At 53.1% G+C, this 26,231-nt stretch overlaps 1 protein-coding gene across 1 annotated transcript in view; it reads right to left on the bottom strand.

Annotated features, from left to right (window-relative positions):
• Positions 1–26,231, bottom strand: part of ATP9A (ATPase phospholipid transporting 9A (putative)) — a 97,572-nt gene that overhangs the window by 25,051 nt on the left and 46,290 nt on the right. Inside the window, exons 7-14 of the mRNA XM_058679605.1 lie at positions 25,795–25,889; positions 20,419–20,499; positions 19,687–19,762; positions 17,394–17,470; positions 16,932–17,092; positions 16,226–16,368; positions 15,039–15,151; positions 6,608–6,820 (exon numbers count right to left, since the gene is read on the bottom strand). Coding sequence (XP_058535588.1) covers positions 6,608–6,820; positions 15,039–15,151; positions 16,226–16,368; positions 16,932–17,092; positions 17,394–17,470; positions 19,687–19,762; positions 20,419–20,499; positions 25,795–25,889 — 959 coding nt within the window. The remainder of the gene's footprint in view (positions 1–6,607; positions 6,821–15,038; positions 15,152–16,225; positions 16,369–16,931; positions 17,093–17,393; positions 17,471–19,686; positions 19,763–20,418; positions 20,500–25,794; positions 25,890–26,231) is intronic.

Here is a 26,231-nt window from a genome sequence, read left to right as displayed (position 1 = left end):
TGCCAAAGAGTGGCCCAGGCAAGGCCAGGTCACCCCATGACACCCTGGCTGCCAGGAGGACCCGCTGGGTCGCAGTGGGAGCTTCTCACAGCCTCAGCCTGACTTGCTGGTTGGGAGCGAAACCCACGGCCTAGGGGTGGCACACTCCAATCCAAGGGCCAGGCTGGGCAAGGCAGCCATGAAGAAGGCTGGGCAGTGCCTGGAGCAAGAGGGAGCCCACACTCAGCCCAAAAAAGGGAGGAGGCTGCAGCTTCCAGCGCCTAATGAAAAACCAGACACCCTGATCTGCCCTTGACATCTCCTAACAGTCAAACACAGGCAATTTGCTCCCTATCAGTTAACTGATTAATGAAGTTATATACTGTAAAACCCCTGCAGTGGGTGGGCATCACACAGCAGCTAAGATGCCCCCCAAGTACCCACATCCCATCTCCTAGCAACCAGGCTCAAGCCATCCTGACTCCACACCCAGTGATGACCCACATACATGTGCCCGTCCCCCACATGGAGATCCAGACGGAGTTCCTGGCTCCTGGCTTCATCCTGGCCTGGTCCAGCCTTGGGTAGTGCAGGCATTTGGGGAGTGAACTAGAGCATGAAAGATCTCTCCCTCTTTGTCACTCTTTCAAATCAGTGCATTTTTTTTTCTATTTAAAAAGGAAAACAAAGGCCCACGAAGAGCAAAATGCATCTGTAGAAAAAGTCTGCGGTCTCTAGGAAGGGGAGAGAACAGAAGTGGGCATGAAGGCAGCTTCCTTTCACCTCCACTTGCCACAGAAGCAGCAAGACAGGCCCAAGGGCAGGGCCATCTTGCTTATCCTCAGCCCAGCCCAGCGAACCACATGGACTGGCTCTCCAAGAGATGAAACCAAGACTCAACTAGGCCAGGTGAGTCTCTCAGGCCGCCAGCCTCCGTGGGACATGCCAATCCTCACTCACCCAGGAGTCTCTTCTTGAGGCACACAGGCCCTTGTCAAGTGGGGTGTACACGGCAGCCTGCTTCCGGAAGGTGGCACCCCATATCACCATCAGGAAATGGATCTGCAGTGTCACAGGCAGAAGAGCTCCCAGACACCCCCATTCCATCTCCCAGGACACAGCAGACATGTTTGAGATGACAGAGTGCAAGGGACCCTGAAACAGGTAGATCCGCCCAGATCATCCAGGTAGGCCCAACATGGCCTCACGGGCCCTCCGAGGGAGCCATCTGCAGCCAGGACAAGGGACAGATAAGAGGCAGAGGTCAGGCGAGATGCGAGGACCAGTGAAGTCATCAGAGAGGAGAACAGGTAAGCTCAGAGGGAGACGAGATCCCAGGGATGCGAGGACCAGTGAGGTCATAAGAGAACAGGTCCCAGGGATGCGAGGACGGGTACCGGCAGCTGTGAAGGGGGAGCCTAGGCATGCGGGCAGCCTGGGAGAGCAGGAAGTGGACGGAAACACAGTCTCCCAGGGAACGTCCGGGAGTAGCCCAGATCTGTGGACACCTGATACGATCCCCATGAGAACTAGAGACCCCTGCCCCACGAAACTAGAGGGCAGCAACTGCTTCATGCAGCCACCAGGAGCTAGTGACCCTCTTGGGTAGCAGGAAGGAGGCCCTGGGAGAGATCCTGGTGGCACACAGCCCTCCTTGTACTGCAGGTCTACAGCCCAAGATGTCCAAACAGATGTAAACAAACAAGAAACCTTTTGCTTCCTTCTTCTTCTTTTAAGATTTATTTATTTTTAAAGGAAAGGCAGATTTATGGAGAGGAGAGTCAGACAAAGATCTTCCATCTACTGGTTCACTGCCCAAGCGGCCACAATGGCCAAAGCTGAGCCGATCTGAAGCCAGGAGCCAGGAGCTTCTGACTCCCACCCCAGAGAGCTCCGGGATGGCCCTCCTTGGTGACCAGCAGTGGGATTTACACTGCACAGCTGGCCAGCTGAGCCCAGCCCCCCATCCTCCCAGATCATAAAGTTACCCTCTGACCCAGGGCTTCCTTAAGAAGGAAACACACTCGACAACGTATGGCTGCCAAATTCAAATGCTTGCAGGACCAGGACGCGGCCATGTGGGTGCCAGGGATGAACAAAGATGGCATCTGAGCCCACGCCTGTGCCACGGCTTGGGATGTCCCCATCCTACAGCAGTCTGGATTCAAGGCCTTGTTCCACTTCCATCTCCTTGCTAACACAAATGGTAGGTGACAGTGACGGCTCAAGTACCTGGTCCCTGGGCCAACGCTGTGCAGCACATTAAGCTGCTCTCTGCAGCACCAGTATCCCACGTGAGTGACAGCTCCAGTCCCAGCTGCTCCATTTCTGCTGATGTGCCTGGGAACGCGGAAGAAGACAGCCCAAGTGCTTCCTTGGACTCCTGTACCCATGTGGGAGACTTGGAAGAAGCTCTGGGCTCCTGACTTGGGCCTGGCCCACCCTTGGCCACTGTGGCCATTTGGAGATTGAACCGGTGGATGGAAGAGTTCTCTCTCTCTCTCTCTCTCTCTCTGTCGACACTACAGCTGATTCTGTACATTTTCACTAACATGTGCATGACCTTACAGACGATCCACCCAGAACAGAACGAGCAGTTACAGCCAGAGGGCGAGAATGACAGGTGACTTTCTAAACACTCTACAATGCCCATTTTTGGCAATGAGGGCACCAGTACTTCAGATTTGAAAAGATAAAACAAAATATTCTTTGTTGTTTTTATGAAAGAACTCAAGGAAAAGACAACTGAGGCCTAGGATGGTTCTGCTTGCTGGGAGCACGGCACCATCTCCAACTCCCACTGGGAACCACGCTTCAAGGGCTGTGGTCATCACCACCACCCCACCCCAAATCCCACCTCCAATGACACCCAACAGCCTGCAGAAGGCAGAAAGCAACAGGCTGAGAGCTGCCAGCACCAGGGCACGAGGCAGGGACCTATCAGGGTGATTGTGTCTGTTCATTTCCCAGGGAGGGCCCAGTGCCCGCAGGCTGTAACCGATGCCTGACTAAAGACACTCCAAGGTTTCCAAAGCTGAAAGTGCACAGGAAACAAATTTAGGAAATCCTGCTTTCTGTTACAGGAAATGAATGCTACGCCAACTGGTAGGAATTACTCTGCAGCCCCCAAAGTAAAATGATTATGGGTTTCTGTATGTATTCTATAAACTGACCTGGCCCAGATGACCCATGTTGTATTGATATTGAATTTCAAAGGTTCAAACCTGAACCCAGCCAATGCTGCGTACAGAGCTCCTAAGGGGTTTTGGAAACGGTACGGCTTTTTGAAAGACGGGCCTCGAACCACGTGTGGCCTCCTGTGTGTACCCCCTAATCCTGCACATAGTCGCAATTTTGCTGAGTATGTCACCCCGGAATTCAGAAGGCTGATCAGGAACATATTCCCAGGGGCTACATTAAGCAGAGCTCTGGTTGACTTTTCCCTAGCGATACAGTAACGTGTTCCACTGCACACATGAAATTATTGCAATAGAACAGCAGCAGTGAAGGTAACGCCAACCCTTAAGAAGGTTCCAGAGGAAAACCTCTCCTTCTTCATCATGACTCACAACTCAGAACAGGCCAAACCTGAATACAAGCACCACAGTGGACAGTGAGAAGGCGCTACTCTGCCCTCCTCCAGGCAAAGTGGCTGAGAAGCACAAACCATTCCCTCAAACATTCAACCGCCTGGACAGATCTCTGCCTAGCCCACATCCAAGTCACCTGGTCTGTGTGGTGGCAGTGCCAGGGGTCGGCCTTTCACTCCGAAAAATCCTGGCTCAAACGTCAAGACCTGCAGATGAGCCGGGCAGTTTCCCATAAACACCAGGCGACAGCAAGGGGCCATCTCCCAGGTGACAAATTCTACAACAGACAGGGAAGGGGACATCCAGGGGTCCTGTGGGAAGCCCCGGGTGGTGGGATTCTCAGTGTGCTGTGTCCCACGCCCTGAGCATGGGGCCCACCAACACCCACAGAGCAGCCCAGGCCCTTGAGACAGTTCATTTACCCAGAGCTATCCTCGCCCCTTCCCAAGAGGCACAGAACAAATAGCTGGGTGGTCGAAGGGTAAAAGATGAAAGCAGACCAAAGAACACATTGGGAAGCTCTCAGGTCATGGGTACCACTTACCTTAAAAACACTCCCTCATTCAACCCGCAGGATCTACTGCCTGCCTGCCTGCTGAGAGCCATGCAGCAAGCCTGTGGTAGCCCCCACAGGTCACAGCAAGGAGCAGGAGGAGCCACTCCCTGAGGCTCAAGGGATATTGGCTCACCCGAGCCATCTCCCTGGGACACGCACTACCGTCTCCATCACTGTGGGTACCCCACCAGGGAGTCCACACAGAAACACAGGGTGCACAAGTGAACCTGGTCGCAGCTCTGCGAGCACTCTTGGGGACAAGGATACTTGCTGCAAAATGCTTACAGCCACTGTTGCTTTTCCACTCGTTCATGGAACCTGAGAAAGTTGATGCATGGCAGAGCAGTGGCTACCAGAAGCCAGGGAATAGAGGGGACGGCTGATGGGTATGAAGCAAGAGGCAGCCTGGAGGGGCAGGTCCTAGCGGGCCCATGCCCAGGAGGGTGGCTCTGGGGAATAATATTATGTTCCATATTTCAACATAACCAGAAGAGAGGGGTCTGAACAGCTTCATCAGAAAGAAATTCCAATCATTTGAGGTGATGAATCTGTTGAAATCTTGATTTGCTCAATATGCTATAGACCCATGCATTAAAACATCACACTGCACCCCAGACACATGTACAAGTAGTGTAGGCCAGTATCATCTGAAAAGGTATTGGCGCTAAAAATTAGGAATAACCTAACTTCCAGTGATAACAGAAGAGATGAAGGTCCAGTGCATGGCCCAGCGACTAAATCCTCACTTTACATGCCCACGATCCCATATGGGTGCCAGTTAGTGTCCTGGGTGCTCCACGTCCCATCCAACTCCTTGCTTGCAGCCTGGGGGAGCAGTAGAGGACAGCCCAAAGCCTTGGGACCCTGCACCTGCGTGGGAGACCTGAAAGAAGCTCCTGGCTCTGGATCGGCTCAGCTCCAGCCACTGTGGCCACTTGGGGAGTGAACCAGCAGATGGAAGATCTTTGTTTCTCCTCCTCTCTAAACCTGCCTTTCCAATAAAAACAAATAAATATTTGAAAAAAAAATAAGATGTGAGAGTATATACAAGCTGTAACTAAAGAAAGACCAGTTTTAACACTACTCCTAGAAAACTTCGAGCTAGAACAAGCTTCTGAGTGAGAAGCAGCCATGGCTTGCAACCCCAGCTTCATCCGTAGACATGCCGGACTGTGGCCCACCCTGAGTCTCTGGATTCAGCCAGCTTCCTGCCAGCGTGCCCAGGAAGGCAGCAGATGGTGGCCCATGTACTTGGCTTCTGGTTTTCTGGCTCCTGGTCCCAGCCTGGCCCCAGCCTGGCCCCAGCCTGGCTATTGTGGTCATTTGGGTAGCGAGCAAGCAGATGCCTTCCGAAGCATATTAGCAGGGAGATGGATCCAAACTGAGGCAGTCAGGGCTCCAACGAGCACCAGGCACGTGATGCCAGTGCTCCAAGAGGCAGCTGAACTTGCTGGGCCACAACATCTGCCCTGAATAAAAGAAAGTTTTTTTTTTTTTTTTTTTTAAAGGAAGGGAGAGACTGAGAGTCACAAGCCTTGGCCAAGAGCCAGAGAAAATAGAAGTTGCACACGTTGCTGGCAGATGTGTGCAATGATGCAGTCACCATGGAACAATCCAGCAGTCTGTCACAGGTCAAGTACACAGTCACCACGTGACCTACAGCCACACAAAGCCATGCACACCAACGGTCCCAGCAGCCTTATCCCTAACAGCCCAAAGATACCACAACCCAAAGTCCACTGATGAATGGAGACACAAAATGCAGCAGGTTCACACAGCGGAGTATTATGCAGCCATAAAAAGGAACAGAGTACTGACATCCACTATTACGCGGGTGAACCCTAAGTTGAAGAGGCCAGCCTCACAAGGCCATGCGGGCACTGCTCCTGTGGAATAGAGTTCCAGGGGGCAACTCTACCAAGGCAGAGACTGCATGAGGGCTGGGGCTGGGGGCACTGGGGAGAGGGAGGAGAAAGGGCTTGGGGGAAAGTGGAACGGGGTTAACCTGCAGGTCATAACAGCATTCTACAGGTGCCTGTGCTGCCGGCTGGGCACTTGTGGCTATGCCACAAAATCACTGAGCTATTACTTGGATGGGACGAAGGCCATGGTACGTAGGCTACATCTTCAGGTTTTTACCCCTTAAAGAAAGCATGTGGTTTCCCTCATGCCCTGCTCTGCCAGCTCTGTGAGTTGCATAGCCAGCTCTTCACTCTTCCTAACGCAGAACTTCTCTTGAACCCATGATACTTCGTCCACACATTTGAAATGCGTTAACCCTGGACTGGGCACTGTGGTGTAGTATATTAAGCCTCCACATGTGGTGTCAGCATCCCATGGAAGTGCCAGTTTGCATCTAGGCTGCTCCACTTCTGAACCATCTCCCTGCTGATGGCCTCAGTGGCACAGCATCACTCTGGGTCCATGGCTTCCCAGGAAGCAGCACGTGGCTTCCCAGCGGGCAGCACCTGTCCCAGGTTACCTCGTCAGGGCTGGATGCCTGGTACACGCGGCAAGAGTCCTCGTACTGCTTCTCGGCCTCAGCCTGGTCGGTTACGCCGTTGGACTCGTACACGGGAGTCACGTTGTGGCACAGCGCGATGGCCTTCACAGCCTCGTGCACGCGGCTGCTCATGGTCCGCCGCACCTTGGTGGCGACCGCGGGGCCCTTCTGCGCTGGTGGCTCCTGGGCCTGCTGGAGGAGGAGACATGCATAAACATGGTGCCAAGGCAGGCAGGCAGGCTCTGGCAGGGGCAGGTGAACCCCCATGCAGAGCCACTGTTCACTGTTCAAGGCACGGAATGCTAGTTGACCTATGGCAACCTTGAAGGAAAACAGAAATCGTTTACAAGGTTCCAATCAAGGATGGTTTGGGGGGGAGATGAAAACCAGAGGAAAAAACCTACAATTTAACGAATGAGGCCTTTCAGAAAGTAATGCGGTTGATTCTACCTGTGAATGGTGAGTCTGTCTCCCTTGGGGGCACTGGGGCTCCAACCCGGGGCGGGGGGACCTCGATGTCCTGCAGGGGCCCTGGAGTCTCAGAGCAGGGTTCCTGCACCCACACTGCTCCCGCTCGGCAGCAGGACTGTCCTGCACACTGGAGCACATTCACCAGCAGTTCTCACCCGCAGCCACTAGAAGTCAGCAGTCAGCGCTGTGACAAGAGACTGAGAGCATCTCTAGACGCCACCTAAGGGCCCAGGGAGGCCAGGATCACGGTGGGTTCAGAGCCACCACTTGATCAAAGGCAACCACTTCAACCCTGTGAAGGGAACCGCCACCAACAAGCAGCCTCGGCAGATGCTCAGAGCCAGGACCAAGCCTGGCCAAAGTCCCGCAAGAAGGTGCCCACGGCTCCACCAAGTGAGGCTCTCAGGAGCACCTGTAACCAGGCTCAAACGGAACCTTCCACGCCAGCACCAGGGCCGAGAAGCAAGCGCATCACCTGCCAGCACGCCACCGAGCCTGCCAAGGGCTGGGACACAGACTCCGACTTCAGAACCCAATTGGTGAGCACGGGAGGTGAGGAAATCCTGCCTACCCTCAGCTGGGTGGTGAACAGCTGTGTGACCTGCAGCCAGCCGCACCTGCTCTCGGAGCCGTGTGTCCCTGGAAGTGAGCGCAGTGGGTTACAGCGGGGCTTTCCAACTTAGCACCGCACCCATGAAGGCTGGGGGCAGCAGCCAGCAGCTGTAGGTCACACCTGCCCAACTCTGCGTGCTTCTGGCCGCACCTCTAGAGCTGGCCTGACAGCGCTCTCACCCTCCAGCCAAGCGAGACCAGCGTCCTTGTCCGGGTTTTTGCCCATGGTATCTCCCACACCCGGGGCAGGCCCTGGCTTGCGTGACCACTGACATTTGCAGAATGACCAAAACCCAGGAGCCCTCACTGGACATGAGCTTTCTTTTTGGCTAACATTTCCAAGAAAGCATGAATGATCCCTTGGAGCGTGCATGGTTGACACTGGACGCCCTGCGACAGGCTGCCACCCCACCCCGAATGACAGCATCCGGAGGCTGCCAGTGCTGGTGGGTGGCTGGCGTCCACATTCCAGCCGCAGGGAACAGATAGGCTCCTTCGGGGGACCCGTGACACGTAGGTGCCCAAAATAGAGAACAGATTGGTTCTGAGAAACAACAAGATGACTTTCATTTCATTTTTTAAATACTATTTTTAGTAATAGCATTAGAGACCTCAGGTAATTAGACAACTGCCAAATTACTCTGGTCACTGAGGGGACACACAAGCGCTCTGACTTCCTGTTCTGTTAACCTTACTGTCGGGAGCACATGAATTTCACTTCCAGGCCAAAGGCCACTGCCTGGGAACAATAATGAGAGCCATGCCGGAGAACTCCAGTGTAAATGGATCGTTACCGGCCAAGTGCTTTTCATTACCAAGAAATTCACTCCACAATCGTAAAGAGGGCTGGGGATCTGCAGAAAGGGTCTCTGCATGGGAGGAAGCCTAAACCTGACACACTGTAATTTACTCTTGGCAATCTGTAATTCACACTCGACAGAAACTGACGCAATGAAGCAGCAGACACGTGGCCTCATCACGGCCCGCGTTCCTTAGCACCTGCATCCCGCTGCTCTGCCATGTGACAGGTACTAACAAGACATGTGACAAAGTTACTGCTGTGCCTGCCAAGGCTTGAGGTTGGTGGGTCTACCAAAGCCCCTCGCATACACGACCACCAAAGTCCCACAGTGCGGTGACCCAGGGCTGGGTAACAGCTCAGTAGAGGCACCTCCAGCAAGTCAGCCTGGTTTCACAAAGATCCCCCATTGTCAAATCAGGGGTGGGGACCACCCGATCACCCATCAGAAGGCAACTCCGGAGGGTAACACTGGCAGCTTGCTTGCAGCTCCGTGTTCCCACTGGCTTTCTGATGCCCACTAGGACGGTGTCAGGGTCCCTCACTGGCGACCAGGGCCTGGGCTCAGGGCTGTGGCAGCGATGGGCCTTGGCTGCTGGCCACCTCACGTTCCCCATATGGAAGAGTTTCACATGGTGCGGTATTTATCTACAACTCCTCCCCACAGGCCCTTTAACCTACACACATTTTGCCTTACTGCGAAAATACCAGGCGAAACAAAACCAGATGTGGCATCTGCTGAGGTGGGTTGGGACTCTTGTTGCCCTCAGGGGGAAAGCCTCCCGCTCCCTGTGCAGATGGAGTGAAGGCCCAACCGAGCCGCATGGGAGGTCGGAAGAGAATTTTGTCACCACAGGCACGTGGATGCGGGAACAGGAGCCAAGATCCCCAGCCACAAAGGTCCTGCCCCAGGCTGGGCGGGGTCCTCTGTGCTCAGCACCCGGCCAATCAAAAAAACTTGGGAGATGTAAAAAGAAAGCTTGGATCACTTCAGCCCGGCTATCCCAAGAGGAACTCCCAGCTGTGCTGCAGGCAAGATCTACCCAGGCATCAAATGTGCAGGAACACGGAGCAGCGACTGCCCTGCTAACGCAGTCTGCATTCCACCATGCATGGACCTTCGCAGATGCATGCACAATTTAAGAGAAAGGCTTTCTGGAACCCTAGCACCACCCACCACAAAAGCTTGAAGCTTATGATGCCTGAGTTGCCAAGGGCCATCAGCAACCACAGACACAGGACATGGAGCGACAAACCGACAAAGCACCAGCAGTAGCCACCACCCCGCATGACCAAGTCAGCACCCATTAACCCAGGCCCACGCCGGACAGGCTCTCCACGTGTGCAATTCTGCCCCTCAGGTGCCAATGTCAGCCAAGCGGAACGGCCCTGCTGACAATCTGAGGGTGGTGTCCCAGGCAAGCTGCTAACCGTCCTGCACCACAAAGCCTGCCCCCACCCAGGGCACAGGGCAGCCCAGCACCCAGAAGCCAGCTGGGTGGACCTCTCCCGTGGTCACCAACATTGTAAACCTGGGCCCCCTTGTGGACTGTCAGCCAGCAGGCCAAGTGGTGCCAACATCCTTAACAGCTTTGGTAGAGACTTTCAAACACTGTATTCAATCAAACATGATGAACCTCCACTACTGAGGTTTCTTTGGCAGCTTATGAACTTTGGGACTGCGGCAAGTTCCTCACTTGCCTCCCCTTAAGCCAGGCCCTCCTTCAAGACAAGTCACAATGAGCTGTCACAGACACAGTTATAAAGCAGGATGCTGCACAGCGGTACCCCAGCAGGGTTCAGGCACGCATCTCAGAATTACCAGGAAAGATGATCAAAAAGCCACATGCGTACCAGCCTGAGCAACACCCACAGCAACTGCAGGAGGGCCCGGGGCACACAGGTGCAGTTTTAAAACTTCACATGCAGCTCTGCTGCACCACCCCAGCCAGGAAGAATTAGAGCAGGGGCTGGCATTGTGGCATAACAAGTCAAGTCACCACCTGCGATGCCAGCATCCCAGATGAGTACCAGTTCAAGTTCCGGCTGTACTGCTTTCCCAGATTCATAAACAGGGAGCTGGACTGGAAGCAGACCAAGTAACTATGTCCTTGCCACCCATGGGGGACGCTGGATGGAGTTCTGGCTTCCTGACTTAGCCTGGTCATGCTCATTGTGGCCATTTGGGAAAGAAGCCAGCCACTCTTTATAACTTTGCTTTCCAAAAAAGAATTACAAGACCACGATGTCTTTTTGATGAGAAGAAAAAGCATCTGGGTCTGGTGCTCCATGGCACAGCAAGTTAAGCCTCTGCCAGTGGTGCCAGCACATCACATAGGTCCCAGTCCGAGGCCTGGCTGTCATGGCCATTTTGGGAGTGAATTAGTAGGTGGGAGATCTCTTTCTCTGTCTCTCCTCTTTTCTATGTAAATCTGTCTTTCAAATAAAAATAAACAAATCATTAAAATAAATAAATAAATCCTAAAAAGAAGTTTCACAGAAGAAACGTATGTGCCTCCACCCAGACACACCACACCCATTGGGTGGTTTGGCATCTTACACGCCATGTGTCATTACTGATGGCTGCCGAGTGACCGGAGCGCAAGAACATTAGGGCTTTCTCTTGTAAATCACCTGTACTACGTATTTCTTCTGCAACAAAAACAAAAAGATACCAGCAGTAAAGCAGATTTTAAAAAAAATGAATAAAAATTCTTTTAAAAAGATAAGGCGTCGGTGTTCAGCACAAAGCATACACACAAAATATTTTCCCTGAGAAAACTTAAGCTAAACCCTCCACATGCTTCTGGGAGACAGCAGGATGAGCACTGTCGGGGTGGGTGCGTGGTACAGCGGGTCAAGCTGCTGGTCCGGGTGGCTGCATCTCCCATTAGAGCGCCTGGTCTTGGGCCTGCACAGCTGTGTTCCTGGCCAGCCTCCTGCTAATGGTCAGGTGGGGCAGTGGACGCAGACTCAAGCCCACAGGAGACTCAGAAGGAGCTCTGCATTGCCGGCTCCAGCCTGGCTCAGCCACAGCTGCTGCAGGTGTCTGGGGAGTCAACCAGCATACAGGAGCTCTCTCTTTCATTCTGCCTTTCAAAGAAATAAATCAACTTATTTTTTTAAAAAAAGAACACTAGGCCATAGTAAGCAGGTACTGAACAACTGGATGCTGTGCACATGTGTCTGCAGAAGAAACAGTTTACAAGCTTACATTCATTCAAAACAAACAAAAGGCCTTGGTGGGGAGGGCACTGGACGCAGCAGGTAAGATGCTGCTGGGAAGGTCGGCCTCCCGCATCAGAGGGTCTGGGTTAGTCCAGCTCCCAGGCAGATACTGGTGTCAGCTGCAGGACTTGGGCCCCTGGGAGACCCAAATGGAGCTCCTGGCTCCTGGGTTGTGGCATGGCTCGGCCCCAGGTTACACAGGCATCTGCCTAATACAATGGAAATAGTTTTAAAATTTAAATTTCCAACTATTTTAGCTATTACTCAGCCATAAGGGAAAAAATGTAGTCCTAACAGGTACTATGACTGGGAGAACCTTGGGTGTCCTGGGCTGAATGAGAGAGGCAGACACTGCCTGGAGCTCCGGTTTGGTGTTGTCTGGTGACACAGTCAGCCCAGGAAAATGCAGGCAGGCTGCAGATGGAGGCTGCCCTGAGCGTGGTGAGAAACCCGGGGGCACCAGGAGCCCGAGAGCTGGGCCGATTTGGGAGTGCCAAAAGCGTTCTGCCAGGGTGTTGCAAGTGCACCGAGACGGACCATTTCACACGCGAAACGGGGGAAACTCAACTCTTTTGAATGATATGCCAATTATTTTTTAAATAGGTACTAATAAACAGGTAAGTAAATAAGTCAGCCTTGTCCCATAAAGCACTGGCTTCTTCTTGTTTACTTGGCCTTGTGTGAATAAGCCGGAGCCCTCCAGCCGGAATCTCTTAGACCCACCTCCTCTCTTTATGGGGTTGCCTTTAGTTGAACAAGACCCTTAAAACCAGTCGCCTGGCCACTCATAAACCTCAATCTACATGTCAACAGCCAGAGAATAAATACTCGTAGGATTCTGGCTCCTTCCGCAGGACACCTCAAGGAGCACACTTGTCATAGCATGGGTGATCGATGAGTGAAGGTCCCCAGGTCAATTTCAAGGCAACTGTGGACGGTTTAGATTGTGCATAGATTTTGGAGGAAAAACATGAAATGCAAACAGATGCCCTGATTTCCTTTCTTCCCGGGGTTCATCATTGAAACCCTGCCTTGGGGTCCACGGAAGTGGGTGCCCACGGTCTGAAATGGGCGATCTCCCCTTCAGGAGAGCCATGAATTCCTGTTCACCTGTTAAAAGCACAGTTCCGGGCCCAAGACCCAGCACCTCTGACTCATGCCTGAGGAGCTGGCCTGGGGTTGCACAAATCGCATCTTAACACTGTTAGACAATTCCGTAGATCCCAGGAATGACCACCAAGGTCACTAGGTATCTGCTGGGGAGATGGGCATGCTTGGAGGCTGGACGGTGGAGATGATTCCACAATTCTGTAAATTCACTAAAAACCACCACGCCATACCCGTAACACAGTTGGATTATACAGCATGAAACTTAGACCTCAATGTGACTGTTAAGACAAGCACGGCAACCCCTGTGCATGCCTCCACCGAGCAGAGCTCACCGCAGGATGCTTCAGACAGCAGGACAGCGCGAAGCACACAGCTGGGGGGCAGCAGCTGCTGTAAATGGAGCTCCCCCAGCCTCACGAACACCTAATCTCACCACAGCCTAGGAGGTTTAAACTCGAGACTCGAGACCCGAGTGGGTGGGTTCGTGAGTTTCCGCTGAGGAAGTGGCAGGAGACAAAGTTGACAGTAAAAAAAAAAAAAAAAAAAAAAAAAAAAATCATTTTCTGACTTACAACCCCGTACTCAGTGTTATCAGTGCAGAACCAAAACAGGAGCCATAAAAGCTGAAATGCACAAATAGCCCAAGAATGATGGCCTCTGTAAAAACCACCCATATGGGGAGGGGTCCATGAAGCTGTCCATATAATCATCACCTGGCAGGCAGCAGGCCCGAGAAGCGGCCTTGACCAGGACACAAACATCCTGCCCAGACAACGCCCCCGCCCGAGGTGGAGGTGGAGGCCCAGGGAGTCTATTCCCAGCCCTGTGGGAGCGGGAGGGGCTGAGCAGCAGGTGCAGAGGGAGCTTGTAAAGACAGGGAAACCAGCTGAGAGGTCACTGTGGAAGTCATGCCAGGCATAAGGCTGAGCAAATGAACAAGCGTGAAGACAAACGGCACACAGGTGCACAGGCAGGAGCAGGGCCCGCAGAGCAGGCTGCGAGTGACCAGGGTCTTCCTCAGACCCTTGGGTGAGCAGTGAGGAGGCTGGGGTGGCACGAACTAAGACCAGAACCTCTGGGGGAGAAGGCCGCAGTGTAGGCACCATTGGCAACAGTGCCATGCAAGCAGGCGCACTGTCATCTACAGCTCCCACTGGGGACCACACACACAGAAAGCAGCACTGGCCTATCCAGGGTGACAGGAATGGTGAAGGGTCATCCAGGGAGCCACATAATGCCCAGTCCTGGAGACACCAAAAGGGACTCGGTCACCAAAGGGAGAGAGGCAACGGGGACCAAGTGACACCTCCTCCCTGTGCAGTGATGTGCCTGCCTGAGGACGTCTTAAGAGACCTACAGCACTTCTTCCACAAGTCCACAGACTGTCCCAGGGCCCACCCATGGAGCTGAAGCGATTTCACTCTCAGCTACGGTTGTGGATGACAATGCGAGACACAGCACAGTAACTGTCCTCCACGAAAACCATCACCCCTTCCACACCGGCCCCTAGTATCCTGGAGAGAGAACCTGGAAGCTCCGGTGCAGAAATTAAACAGACTACATCCTGAAGCTCTCGGAATGCGACCTGCATGCCTCCCACAAGAAGGCCTCTGTAACGCTGAGGGGGCCACCTTACTGAAACCAAGATCAAGTGTAAGAGAGGCAACATGTGGCCTCTTCCTGCAGGGCAGCTGCAAGCCACAGGGAGACACTGCTTCCGCAAGACAGCTGAGAAGGCCACCAGGCAGCATCACAACTAAGGTGGACCACTGCTGAGGGCTGTTCAGGCTCATACCAGGGCAAAGGACCACGTCAGTATGTCCACACGCCCAAGAAGAATAAGCAACAGGACACTCCCAGCTTTTCCTGGTAGCAGCTGCTGGGCTAAGAACTTCGGCCTAGGTTTCCCCCACTGTTGATGAGCACTTCGGTGTCCCAGCCCCGAGGTGAGGAGACCTCAATGGTTCTGACTTGAATACAAATGGACAGCATTCAACTGTCACGGGTTTGTAGGTGGACAGGTGTGGGAGACTACCATTCTACACACAGAATGAACACTGCTGAATCATACACTTTCAATGGGAACCACAGGGCACCAGGACTTACTGCCTCCACTTAGAAACATCCTGCCCAGACAACACAGTGAGGAAACGTGAAGCACCGCCCAGAGGGTTGCACGGAGGGCTTTACCTGAGTGTACACGCTGAATATGTGACTCTGCACTTCGTCCATGGAGTCCAGGCCATACGCCACCGTTCCCAAATGCAGCCGTTTGAAAACCATTTCATTCTGGGTGAGGGTCCCTTGAAACACAAGACATGCAGGCTACAGTGACGGCCCCCGACTTCCCGAGAGGTTCCTGAGTCTCACGCTGGCTACAGTGCCGCCCCCGACTTCCCGAGAGGTTCCTGAGTCTCACGCTGGCTACAGTGCCGCCCCCGACTTCCCGAGAGGTTCCTGAGTCTCACGCTGGCTACAGTGCCGCCCCCGACTTCCCGAGAGGTTCCTGAGTCTCACGCTGGCTACAGTGCCGCCCCCGACTTCCCGAGAGGTTCCTGAGTCTCACGCTGGCTACAGTGCCGCCCCCGACTTCCCGAGAGGTTCCTGAGTCTCACGCTGGCTACAGTGCCGCCCCCGACTTCCCGAGAGGTTCCTGAGTCTCACGCTGGCTACAGTGCCGCCCCCGAGTAGAACTCCATTCCACTTTTTAAAGTAATGTCGTGGGTTTCCAAAGAAACACCACCACGCCGTTCCCTGGAGTGACCCAAGAGAACTGTTAATCAAGGAGCCTGCCTATTACACTTGCTACAAGGAAGGCATGTGACATACACCAGCCCAATCAAAATCTGTCTCAAATGAACTTAAACTTTAAACAGAAAAAAATACAAGGAGGGAAGAGGAGTGGTGTCAAGACACCCCCAGGGCAGAGCTCCAGAGACCTCCAGGGGTCCTCATGCCAGAACTTTCCTTGTTCTCCTCCCTGAAAGCTTCCCACTACTCAGGCCTCTCTCCGTGGTGCAGCAGAAGTAGCCCTACCTCTCCCCCACTTCTCATCCTGGGGAGCAGTGTCAGTGTGGGGCTGTGAGAGCAGGACTCTAGGCCAGGCTGAGTTCAAGGCCTGCTTTGGGCAGTAAGCAACTGTGACAGGTCACATCACCTTTGTGTCTCAGGCCCTAACTAACTCACAGGGCTGGGATGCAAACTGGCTCCCTAAACAGCAACAGGCTATGTGTGGTTAGTGCAACACAGGGGATCACTTCCACCCTCATCATCACCTTTACCTCCACTGAAAGACCCAGGCTCCAGAAGGGACCCAGGAACCCATGCCCGTCCACTCTCCTGCAATCCTGGGTGGCCCTGGGAGAGAGGCAGCTCACCTGTCTTGTCGGTGAGCAGGTACGAAATCCTGCCCAGCTGCTCGGGAATCGTGCTGGAACGCACCACTGTGCCGGGGATTTTGGAATCCCTGCGAATCACCCAACTGTACACGATCTTGCCCATGTCCAGGTTCACACGCAAACTGGTCAGAAAGGCAGAGCACACATGTGAACAGGGGAAGGGACCACAGACAGGACCCCTGGTCCTTCACTCTCTCTCTCTCCAGGCACACCTGTGCTGCAGCACGCAGAGCTGCTTGCAACACACACCATCTGCTGGGACTGAATTATCGGATTCAGCCTTACCCCACACCCCTGTCAAATAACGTGCTGAACCAATTGCTGCATCCTCAAGCCATTCCATTACAAAGTGAAGACTTTCAAAACACAGGAAAGGTAACTGTTTGAATCTTAATTAAAAAAAAAAAAACCTGTTAACTGGCTCCCTAAGCTTATCTATTTCTGTTCTTACGGTCATTCCTTCAAGTGTGTAGACAGATACACAACACAACATTCCTCATTCTCATCGTGTTACGCGTGCAGCTCTGTGGTGGCAAGTGATCGTTTAAACAGAGTGACCGGGAGAGGAGGAGAGGATGTTCTGGATGCTTCTTGGTCATCACTCCACAACGGGACTGGCTCCTTCTAAAAGCCAGCGCGTTCTCCGAGTGAAGGCGTCATGCGTACAAGCCTGTGCTCTGCTCACCTGATGGGGATGATGTTGGAAAACAAGAGGAGGAACCGGATGATCTGCAGGTACCAGCGGCCGGCAAAGTGCTGCAGGGCGACCATGACCAGCGAGACCACCACCAGTGCGCCAAAGAGGATCTTGGTGAGGCAATTCACCTCCAGGTCAAACAGGCCAATCTTCAACAAGAGAAAAACAAACAGGGAACAGACAACGAGATAGTTTGCAATCAACAGTCAAAAGTCTTCCTTCCAGCTACTCGGAAATGCACAGTACATCGCTGTTATCACAGTCCCCTACTGAGGACTGAACACCAGGCCTTACTTCTCCTATCTCCCCGTGACACCGGCCCCCTGGCTCACCTTCCCCTCCACCCCATTGCGAGTGTTCCTCTTTTTGGTTTTTCAATCTAGCCCCCCATCCCACCCACACCAATCACTGACACGCCTGGGCTGCAGCTGCCCAGGATGTCTCACGCACCTTACTCCGGGGGTTCGAGGTGTTCATGACGCTCCGCAGCTCTCTGCCAGTGTACAGAACCACGCCCACCACGGTGCCTGCAACGAGAGCACACAAACCAAGGTGATATTAACAGATGCATGGCTTGACACACAGCTGCAGAGGACATGTCCCAAGTCCAGCAGCCACACCACGAGGAGGGCAGAAATTGTGCTGGGGCCACAGCTTGGTTCAACTGGTTAATCCTCCACATGCTGGCATTCTCATATGGGCACCAGTTTGATTCCCAGCTGCTCCACTTCTGACCACCTCCCTGCTGATGCACCTAAGAAAGCAGTGGAAGACACGGTCCCAGCTCTTGGGTCTCTGCTTACCACATGAGAGACCCGGCTGGAGTCCCAGGCTCCTGACTGCAGTCAGGCCCAATCCTAATCATTGCGGCCATCTGAGTAATGAACCAGTGGATGGAAGACAGCTCTGTCTGTCTCTCCCTCTGCATAACTCCACCTCTGGATTCAATCAATCTTTTAAAAACAAGGGTGTGGGGCCGGCATTGGCATAGCGGGTGGGCCGCTGCTCACAATGCCAGCAACCCACCTGGATGCCAGTTCACATCCTGGCTGCTTTGCTTCCAATCCAGCTCTCTGATGATGTGCTTCGTGAAAGCAGCGGAGGATGGCCCAAGTGCCTGGGCCTTTGGGAGATCCGGATGAAGCTCCTTACGCCTGACTTCGGCCTGGCCCAGCCCTGGTCATTGCAGTCATTTGGGAGAATGAACCAGTAATGAAAAGACTGCTCTTTGTTTTCTTCTAACTCTGCCTTTCATATAAATTTTTTTCAAATGCGGGGAGGGTAGGCATAGCAGACCCTGCCAACAGAACTTCAACTAACTCTTCTTCTTCCCTCTTCCCAGACATTCAAGCACAGCAGGGGGAAAACACATTTCTTACAGACACACTGCCTGTGTCATCCCAACCTCTCCTACCCCTGGGATTCCAACTTGCCTCCAAGTTCCTCCTTCCTAGGAAGACCCTACCCAGGCTCTGGCAAGCTGCTTAACCTGAGACTCAGCCCCTCATTCCTGGCTGGCCCTGGGGACACTTCCTGTGTTACATTTAGGATCCATGTACTTTTCTGTGGATGTGCCCAGCCTTCAAGGAAAGGAGACGGAAAGAAGAGGGGGAAAGCCTAGGTCTGCAAAAACAAAACAAAACCAAACCCACTGTTCACATCACTGTCCTGGCAGGTCTCAGGTGGACCACAGGCCCTATGAACTCCCTTGCCTGCCCTGCACCAGGTGCAACACAATGAGGAGCCTCACTCACCTCGTTCTGGTCTCCCTTATATCAATGCCACCCCCGTCCCTGTCCCACCCCACCTCCCTGCCACACACACCCCCCACAAGAGTCAGGGATTGACACACAAACTCTCTATTTCACCACACTTTCCTTTCTCACCACCCGTCTGCCTTCCCTTTGCTGCCCCTGCACATATGCTCACAGACACCCACGGTCCCGAGCTAAGAGTCTGTGTCCAACAACAGTCCCTTTCTGGTCAGCTATCCTTTGAAATTCATGCATACATTTTTCCTAATATGTGTCTTCCACAAACTTCTCAAAGGCCTCTTCATATGGATTTCAAGATTTTTGCACCCAAAATAAATTCATCTTTCAACTCCAGTTCTCACAAATTTCTGGCAGCCCAACAACGCTAACTGTACTGTTCCTAACAACGTGCTACTTCCTACTGTGAAGATAATGTCTAGGTCATGAGCAGCTTCACACTCCCTCCTGCTCCTAGAGCAAAGTGCCTGGGTTTACATCCCAACTCTTTAACGCACTGTGTGACTGTGGGCAAACTGCTCATTCTCTCTGTGCCTTGGTAGCCTCCCCTGCCGCAGGCCACACACCTGCAGCACTGTTAGGAAGATGACAGGCACACAGCACATGGGCTAGGCTTAGCACACACAGCAGCTGCCCCAGCCCCATGTCAACCCAGCACTGAATCTTGAAGCAGCAGCTTTGGCCTTGACCAGGCACTGGAAACAGTCTCCATCTCCAGACCCTCCCCGGCAGCAGCGCCTCCCGGTGGCTATCCAAACACACCAGGGTCTGGGACAGATTAGCACGGCCACAGGCCGCTCTCCTCCAGAGCCGCCGGACACGTCAGTTTAAATCCCCAGAGGGGCCGGAAGGAGGGGAAAAGACCTTCAGACTGACCACTAATTGTCCCAAGTGACGGATGATTGTTGTAATTACAGAGGAACGCTTTTCCCTGGGCAAATCGCTAACACATTCTGTGCCTGGCAGCTCACCTGATGCCACCACAGTGCCTGCCCACAGCGTGTTCTCGATGCCCAGGCTCTCGCTGACGGGAGGGTCGCTGTCCTCCTGGAAGAGACCAGACAGGCACAGGTGCACCTACAGTCATTCCCACAGGTACAAGTTCCAGGACTCCCAGAGGCTCCCAAAGCCTAGGCTGCCTAAGTCCCTGAAGGGGGCAGCATTGGCACAGAACCAAAACACCTGCTTGAACCACACAGGTTCAAGACAGATGCCGCTTCCTAAGATGATTCTCCGTGCAGCTGGCTGACTCCTTGGAGACACACTTGTGGATATGGGTCCTGACTGTCCTGGCATTTGGGCTGTTTCTAGCTCACTCCTCTCAGGACAGGAAACAAAGGGCTTTGCTTGATGAGACCTGGTGTCAGGTCTGGAAACTTACAGTTGAATCGCACACACTATAGATGCTTAGGGAGGTGGCTTGGGGCTTAACAAGAGCAGGTGGCTACCATCAGGGAAACACTTCACAGTGAGAGCTAAAATGGAGAAGCTACAAGCAGGCTCACTTCTGGCTGGTCCTGGAGTTTCCAGAGAGTCAGCAGCAACAGTCTGATTGGAGTTCTGCAAATCTATAGTCCCAGTGGCCTGAACGCTTTTAAATCCAAAGGTAAAGGCCATGCTGGAAGGAGGGGAGCCTTGCCCCATCTGGCCAGAAACCATGTCCCCAGGGACCCTCCTTGCAATCACAGGGTGAACTCACTTACCCGGGTAAATGTCCCCACGAAGTGGTGAATGTCAATATTGGGCTCCTCTGCATACACATACGACCGGACCTGCAGCAGGTCCTGTCCCACGCAGACGGTGTGTTGGAGATAAAAAAAAAAATCAAATTAGGATTCAAGATCCCAACAGGTGGTCTCTGTCCAGTCATGAAAAGCAACCAAGCTGTAACTGCATGTCACAGGTTTCCCGGGCTTTGTATGTACTCTGACCCATTATCCATTATTTTTTTTTTAAGATTTATTTTATTTCATTATCCATTGTTTAACTCTGGAACACAAAAGGCTGGAGACCAGCCACCTTGGGAAAGGACAGGATGAAGTGCAGAAGCAGGTGTACTGGCCATACCCATTCAGCAGGCTCTCAAAATTAGCCAGGGGAGAAGCCTCCATTCAGTGAGTTTGGGAGCTGCTACAGACAATGGTCCAAGACACCCTGGGAGGCCGTAAGGAAGGCACCTGCTCATCTGCATGCACCCAGCGTTCTCCAACCTGACCCCTAGCAACACAACAGCCAAGCAGCCCCTCGCACGGGCTCTGCTGAGCTCTGGCAGAGATGCCTCAGCTGCCCCGGGTAAATAACACGCTCCCTTAGCTTTGGGAGGTGCTGAAAAGGAAATGCAAATCCTGACACCTGTAAAGATGGCTACTACAAAAACGACGACACGGGCTGGTGTTGTGGCATGGAAACAAAGCCACCAGCTGCAATGCTGGCATTCGATATGGCCACTGATTGGTGTCCTGGCTGCTCCACTTCTGATCCAGTTTCCTGATGGTGGCCTAGAAAAAGCAGTGGAAGATGGCCCAAGTGCTTACATCCCCACCGCCCAGTGAGAGACCATGATGGAGCTCCTGGCTTCTCTTTAAAAAAAAATAGTAACAAGAGTAACAATGGGCCAACTTTGTAGCACAGCACATTAAAACACCAGTGTGACCCTGCATCCCACCCCCAAGTGCAGGTTTCAAGTCCCAGCTACTCGGTCTGTACTGCAGCCTCCTAGGGCCAGATGGAATTCCTGGCTCCTAGCCGCAACCTGACCCAGCACTGACTGTTGCAGGGCTACAGGAGGAATAAACCAGAAAATAGACAAGAGCCCTTATGTGTGCTCTTTCAAGTAAATTTTTAAAAAATAAATTGAAAGCTAAAAAATGTTATTTTTACCCTGTATACAACTGCTCCCTTCTCATTTGTGATTTTAGTCACCCAAGCTTTATTACGGCAATCTGCTACAAACATTCTACCTCGTGTTTGTTCATCTCTTACTGTGTTTAAGCTCTACATCAGGCTTTCTGGAGGGCGTGGCTGTTCAGCACCCAGTACTGTGCTGCACTCCAGGGATGCGTGGTGGGGGCTGTGCACACACACTCCAGCTCACTGCTGCCTGAATGAGGCAGAGGAGCCTGGAGATTGGCTGGACGCTGATGCGTCCCCACAGCTCTGCTCCCTAACTGGAAGCTCACTCGCAGGGAGGGCTCTAGAGGGCTGATCCCTGCCCAGCCACCTGCTGGTCGCTGGTCAAAGAGGAGGCTTGGCACCAATGGTTCTCAGGGCCAACCCCAGCCACATGCATCTGGAAAAAACACCAGTCTCCTGCCCTGAGTCTCCTTGCCCAAGCAGCAGCTACCCTCTGACAGTTTAGGCACCAAACACTGGCTCTGCACCAGCCAGCCCACTGGAGGCGGCTGCCATCCCAGCAGGACACGGCAGCCCAGGGGCCCAAGGCCATGCCTACAGCACTGCCCAGCTCAGTCTACACCTATTGATCTGCTCCTTTCCAACCCAGCACTGTGGATCCTGAGGACAAGTCCTGGAACATGATGGGGTCAGAAGACACCTCTGAAAGCCTGCTCTGCTGAGTCCAGACCCACGGTGGGGGTGGGGGATGTCTGGTCCTCCAAAGCGAATGCAGGCGGGACTCAAAACTTAGTAAAGCCAGAGTAGGCCAATTTTTAGGTTGCAAATTATGTGTGGCCCAAGAATGATGCTGGCCCTTGGCGGGAAAAAGGCTCCTCACCCCCAGCTTAGAAGATCCTGTTTACCTTCACCTGACCTTTTAAAGAGAAGGGGGGGGCTAGAGTTGTGGCACAGTGTGCTAGGCTGCCACCTGCAATGCCAGAATCCCATATTGATGTTGAGTCCTAGCTGCTCCACTTCTGATCCAGCTCCCTGCTCATGTGCCTGGGAAAGCAGCAGAGAATGGTCCAAGTGCTTGGGCTCTTCCACCCACATGGGAGACCCAGAAAAAGCTCTTAGCTCCTGGCTTCAGACCAACTCGGCTTTGGCCATGTGTGAAGTAAGCCAGCAGATGGAAGATCTCTCTCCCTATAATTATTTCATTCATGGGTCACACAAATCTTTCAACTCAAAATAGATAATAAAAAATAAAGGGAAGTAGGAGAAGTTTATAGGAAAAAAGGAAGCTGTGATTCCTTTAGGTAAATCTCATTTTGCACCATGACGCCTGATGCTCCAAGTGCTAGGTAAACACAAAACTGCAGAGAAAGGGGTGGGGCCTAGCACAATGGCTCAACTGGCTAAATCCTCACCTTGCAAGTGCTGGCATCCCATGTGGGTGCCAGTTTGTATGCCAGCTGCTCCACTTCCCATCCAGCTCCCTGCTTGTGGCCTAGGAAAGCAATAGAGGATGCCCCAAAGCGTGGGAGATCTGGAAGAATTTCCTGGTTCCTGGCTTTGGATCGGCTCAGCTTTGGCCATTGTGGTCATCTGCGGGGAGTGAATCAATAGATGGAAGATCTTTCTCTCGCTTTCTCTCTCCATAAATCTGATCTGCCTTTCCACTAGATACATCTTTTTTCTTTTTTTTTTTTAGATTTATTATTATTGGAAAGCCGGATATACAGAGAGGAGGAGAGACAGAGAGGAAGATCTTCCATCCGATGTTTCACTCCCCAAGTGAGCCGCAATGGGCCGGTGCGCGCCAATCCGAAGCCGGGAACCAGGAACCTCTTCCGGGTCTCCGACGCGGGTACAGGGTCCCAAAGCTTTTGGGCCGTCCTTGACTGCTTTTCCAGGCCACAGGCAGGGAGCTGGATGGGAAGTGGAGCTTCCGGGATTAGAACCGGCGCCCATATGGGATCCCGGGGCTTTCAAGGCGAGGACTTTAGCCGCTAGGCCACGCCGCTGGGCCCTAAAGATATATCCTAAAAAAAAAAAAAAAATGTGGAAGGAAGGACACCTTCATATCTGGGAAGGCCCTGCAGGTGAAAGCCAGGATGGGGCATGCTTTCCACTTTCAGTACGCTACCAACATTCACAAGCTGAGTGATCCCATGTGAACATCTGTCTGAGTTAGAGCGCACCGTGTGGTCACCGGGATCTGGGGGTGAGGAGGTGGGCCTCTCCCTTGGGCAGTGCCTGTGCCAGGAGCCAGGAGGCAGGCACCACAAGCATGGATGACTTTGCACTGTGGCCTGTGTACTGACAAGGAAAGTCACATTAAGCCCGGAGCGGACAAGCTTAGAACAAGCACACTCTGATCCCACTTACGTAAGATCACCATTCACAGCCCCGTCTGCAGCTACACCTCTGTTGAGAGAACGATCTGGAAGGACCACAGCCTCCTTTGCATTACGCCCTCTGGGAAGATGATAAGATCTGGGCAGGAGCTGTGAGTGACATTTTACTCTTTCAAAGCCTCTACACGTTTGATGTTTTTTAAAAAAATACTGAGTTTCCTAGTTGGAAAGGCAACCAGAGAAAGAGATTCTCCCATCTGCTAGTTCACTCCTTCAATACTCCCAGGAATGATCCCAACAAAACGCCGGGGCCAGGAATTCCATCTGTGTCTCCAACCCGAGTGGCAACGGCCCAAGCACTTCAGCACGTCTTCCATTGCCCATCAGGTGCACCAGCAGCAAGCTGGATCCTAGCCACTGCAGGGATGACCTGCTGGTTCCTAGGGTGTGTATTTGCAGCAGCTTGGATTGGGAGCACAGCCAGGACACAAACCCAGGACATGTGGTAGATCCGATTTGATCTGACTGTAGATACAGGTGTGCAGGAGCTGGCTGAACCACTACACCCAAAGTCCATCCTTCAGTTTGTTTACCTTGCCCACTACGTATCCACGCGTTTCTCAGGTAATCTCTTCATATAAACACTTTAAACTCTGGTTACAACGTGGCTCCCTACCCCGACCTCACAGGCCCACTAGGGCTAACATTAAAGACAACAGCAGTTTATGTTCCACTAAGTCCCAGCACGGGCCTGGAGCAGACAGGGAGCGAAGGGAGAGTAGCCAAGAAGCCCAGCTCGGAGCTGGGCAGAAAGCCCCCATGTCCAGGCTCTTCTAGACTGCAGAATGCAGCCCTGCAAGTCACCGGCAGGATCAGAAAGCTTTCTTTGAAGATCTCTTAGGAAGATGCAGAACACATCCCCCAGATGAAATCAGCGCCCGTGGCTGGACTGCCTCTGTGGCACTCACTGGCTTGAGCGTGCCTCCCAAAAGCTCCTGGACTATGGTTAAAAACCTGTTGCTCTGGAATTCCCGGTTTAAAAATAAACAGTGACTACAGTGCTGTTTCACTTTCGATTGGTCACGAAAAGTGAGGAGTGAGGCAGCCATGCTTGCTGCCATGCTAACCCCACTAAGAGTGGTTTCACCTGCCTGTCCCACTCAGGCAAAGCACAGTATGCATGGGATGCAGGCACAGCAAGTGCCTCCAGGTGCCACCTAATGCTTCCAGACTCAAGCGGAACAGGCCAGACTCTGAGCATTTATGCTACCTGCGTCTGGCAGCACGGCCAGTCCTCCATCCCATCCTATGTACTGAGGCTATGGCTGAGCCTGCTTGTAGGGAATCCTGCTCTAGAGAGAAATGGGACCTCCAAGGCAGTGACTGCAAAAGGTAGTTCTGACGAGTCAAGCTGCCCAGTGGGGTCGACAGTGGGAAGAGTGGGCTCCTGGGGGAGGAACTGGCCAGAGAAACATACAGAGGCAGAGTCACTGCTGGCCAGGGCCCAGGGAGCAAAGGATGGCGGGATGGCATGGGGCCTTGAGAAACAGAGGTAGAACACCCGGAGGAAGGGGCTGCAGGACCAACCCTGGGCGAGACAAGAAGCCACAGGAGGTGGGCCACAGAGCAAGCATGAGTTCTAGCTCACCTTGTACAAGGGTGCCAGGTACCGTGTCAAGGTTAAGCTACCCTTGAACAGAGCTGGCTCACTGCTGGCAGGGTCTGCCTTGGGCATGGCCACTTGAGTGAGAACACTCACACTCCACAGAGATCTGGGATCCTCCGTTGCCCCAGCAGCCCTCTCCACACCCAACTCCACACTGCTGGACTAGAGAGCCTGGCCCTGGCCAAGTGCCCAGGTCTGCCACCCGGAAAGCTACTCACCGCAGCGGTGGGGAGCCTCTGTGTGCCCGCCACAGGGAGCCGCAGCTTCCAGTCTGTCTCTCCATCCAGCTGGTCTGTTCTCAGGAAGCAAGACCCTGCGGGAAGAAGTCACGTGCCATTTGCTCATCTGCAATTCAAGAACCTCTTCCTTGGCTACACAGGGCAATTCCTGTACTGCAAAAACTGCCAGCCAACAGCTAATAACAAATCCTGCTACCCATGAGCTCAGTGAGCTCCGGGGCAGCAAGATCTGAGTTCAAAGCCCTGCTCCACCACACACTCATGATGGCCAGGATCTCTGACTAAGCCACAGCGTGTCCTCATAAGATGTGTCTTATGCAGACCTCACACACTGGCTTTGAGGAGTCAGACCGTGACGTCAGGCAGACTCAGAACAGACTTCAAGGTCATTCAGGTTCCTCAGCAGGAACCTGGAG

This window comes from Ochotona princeps, chromosome 22, assembly GCF_030435755.1.
Source record: "Ochotona princeps isolate mOchPri1 chromosome 22, mOchPri1.hap1, whole genome shotgun sequence".
NCBI lineage: Eukaryota > Metazoa > Chordata > Mammalia > Lagomorpha > Ochotonidae > Ochotona > Ochotona princeps.
The sequence above is the reverse complement of the archived record's forward strand: the minus strand, read 5'-3'. Positions and strand labels throughout refer to the sequence as shown.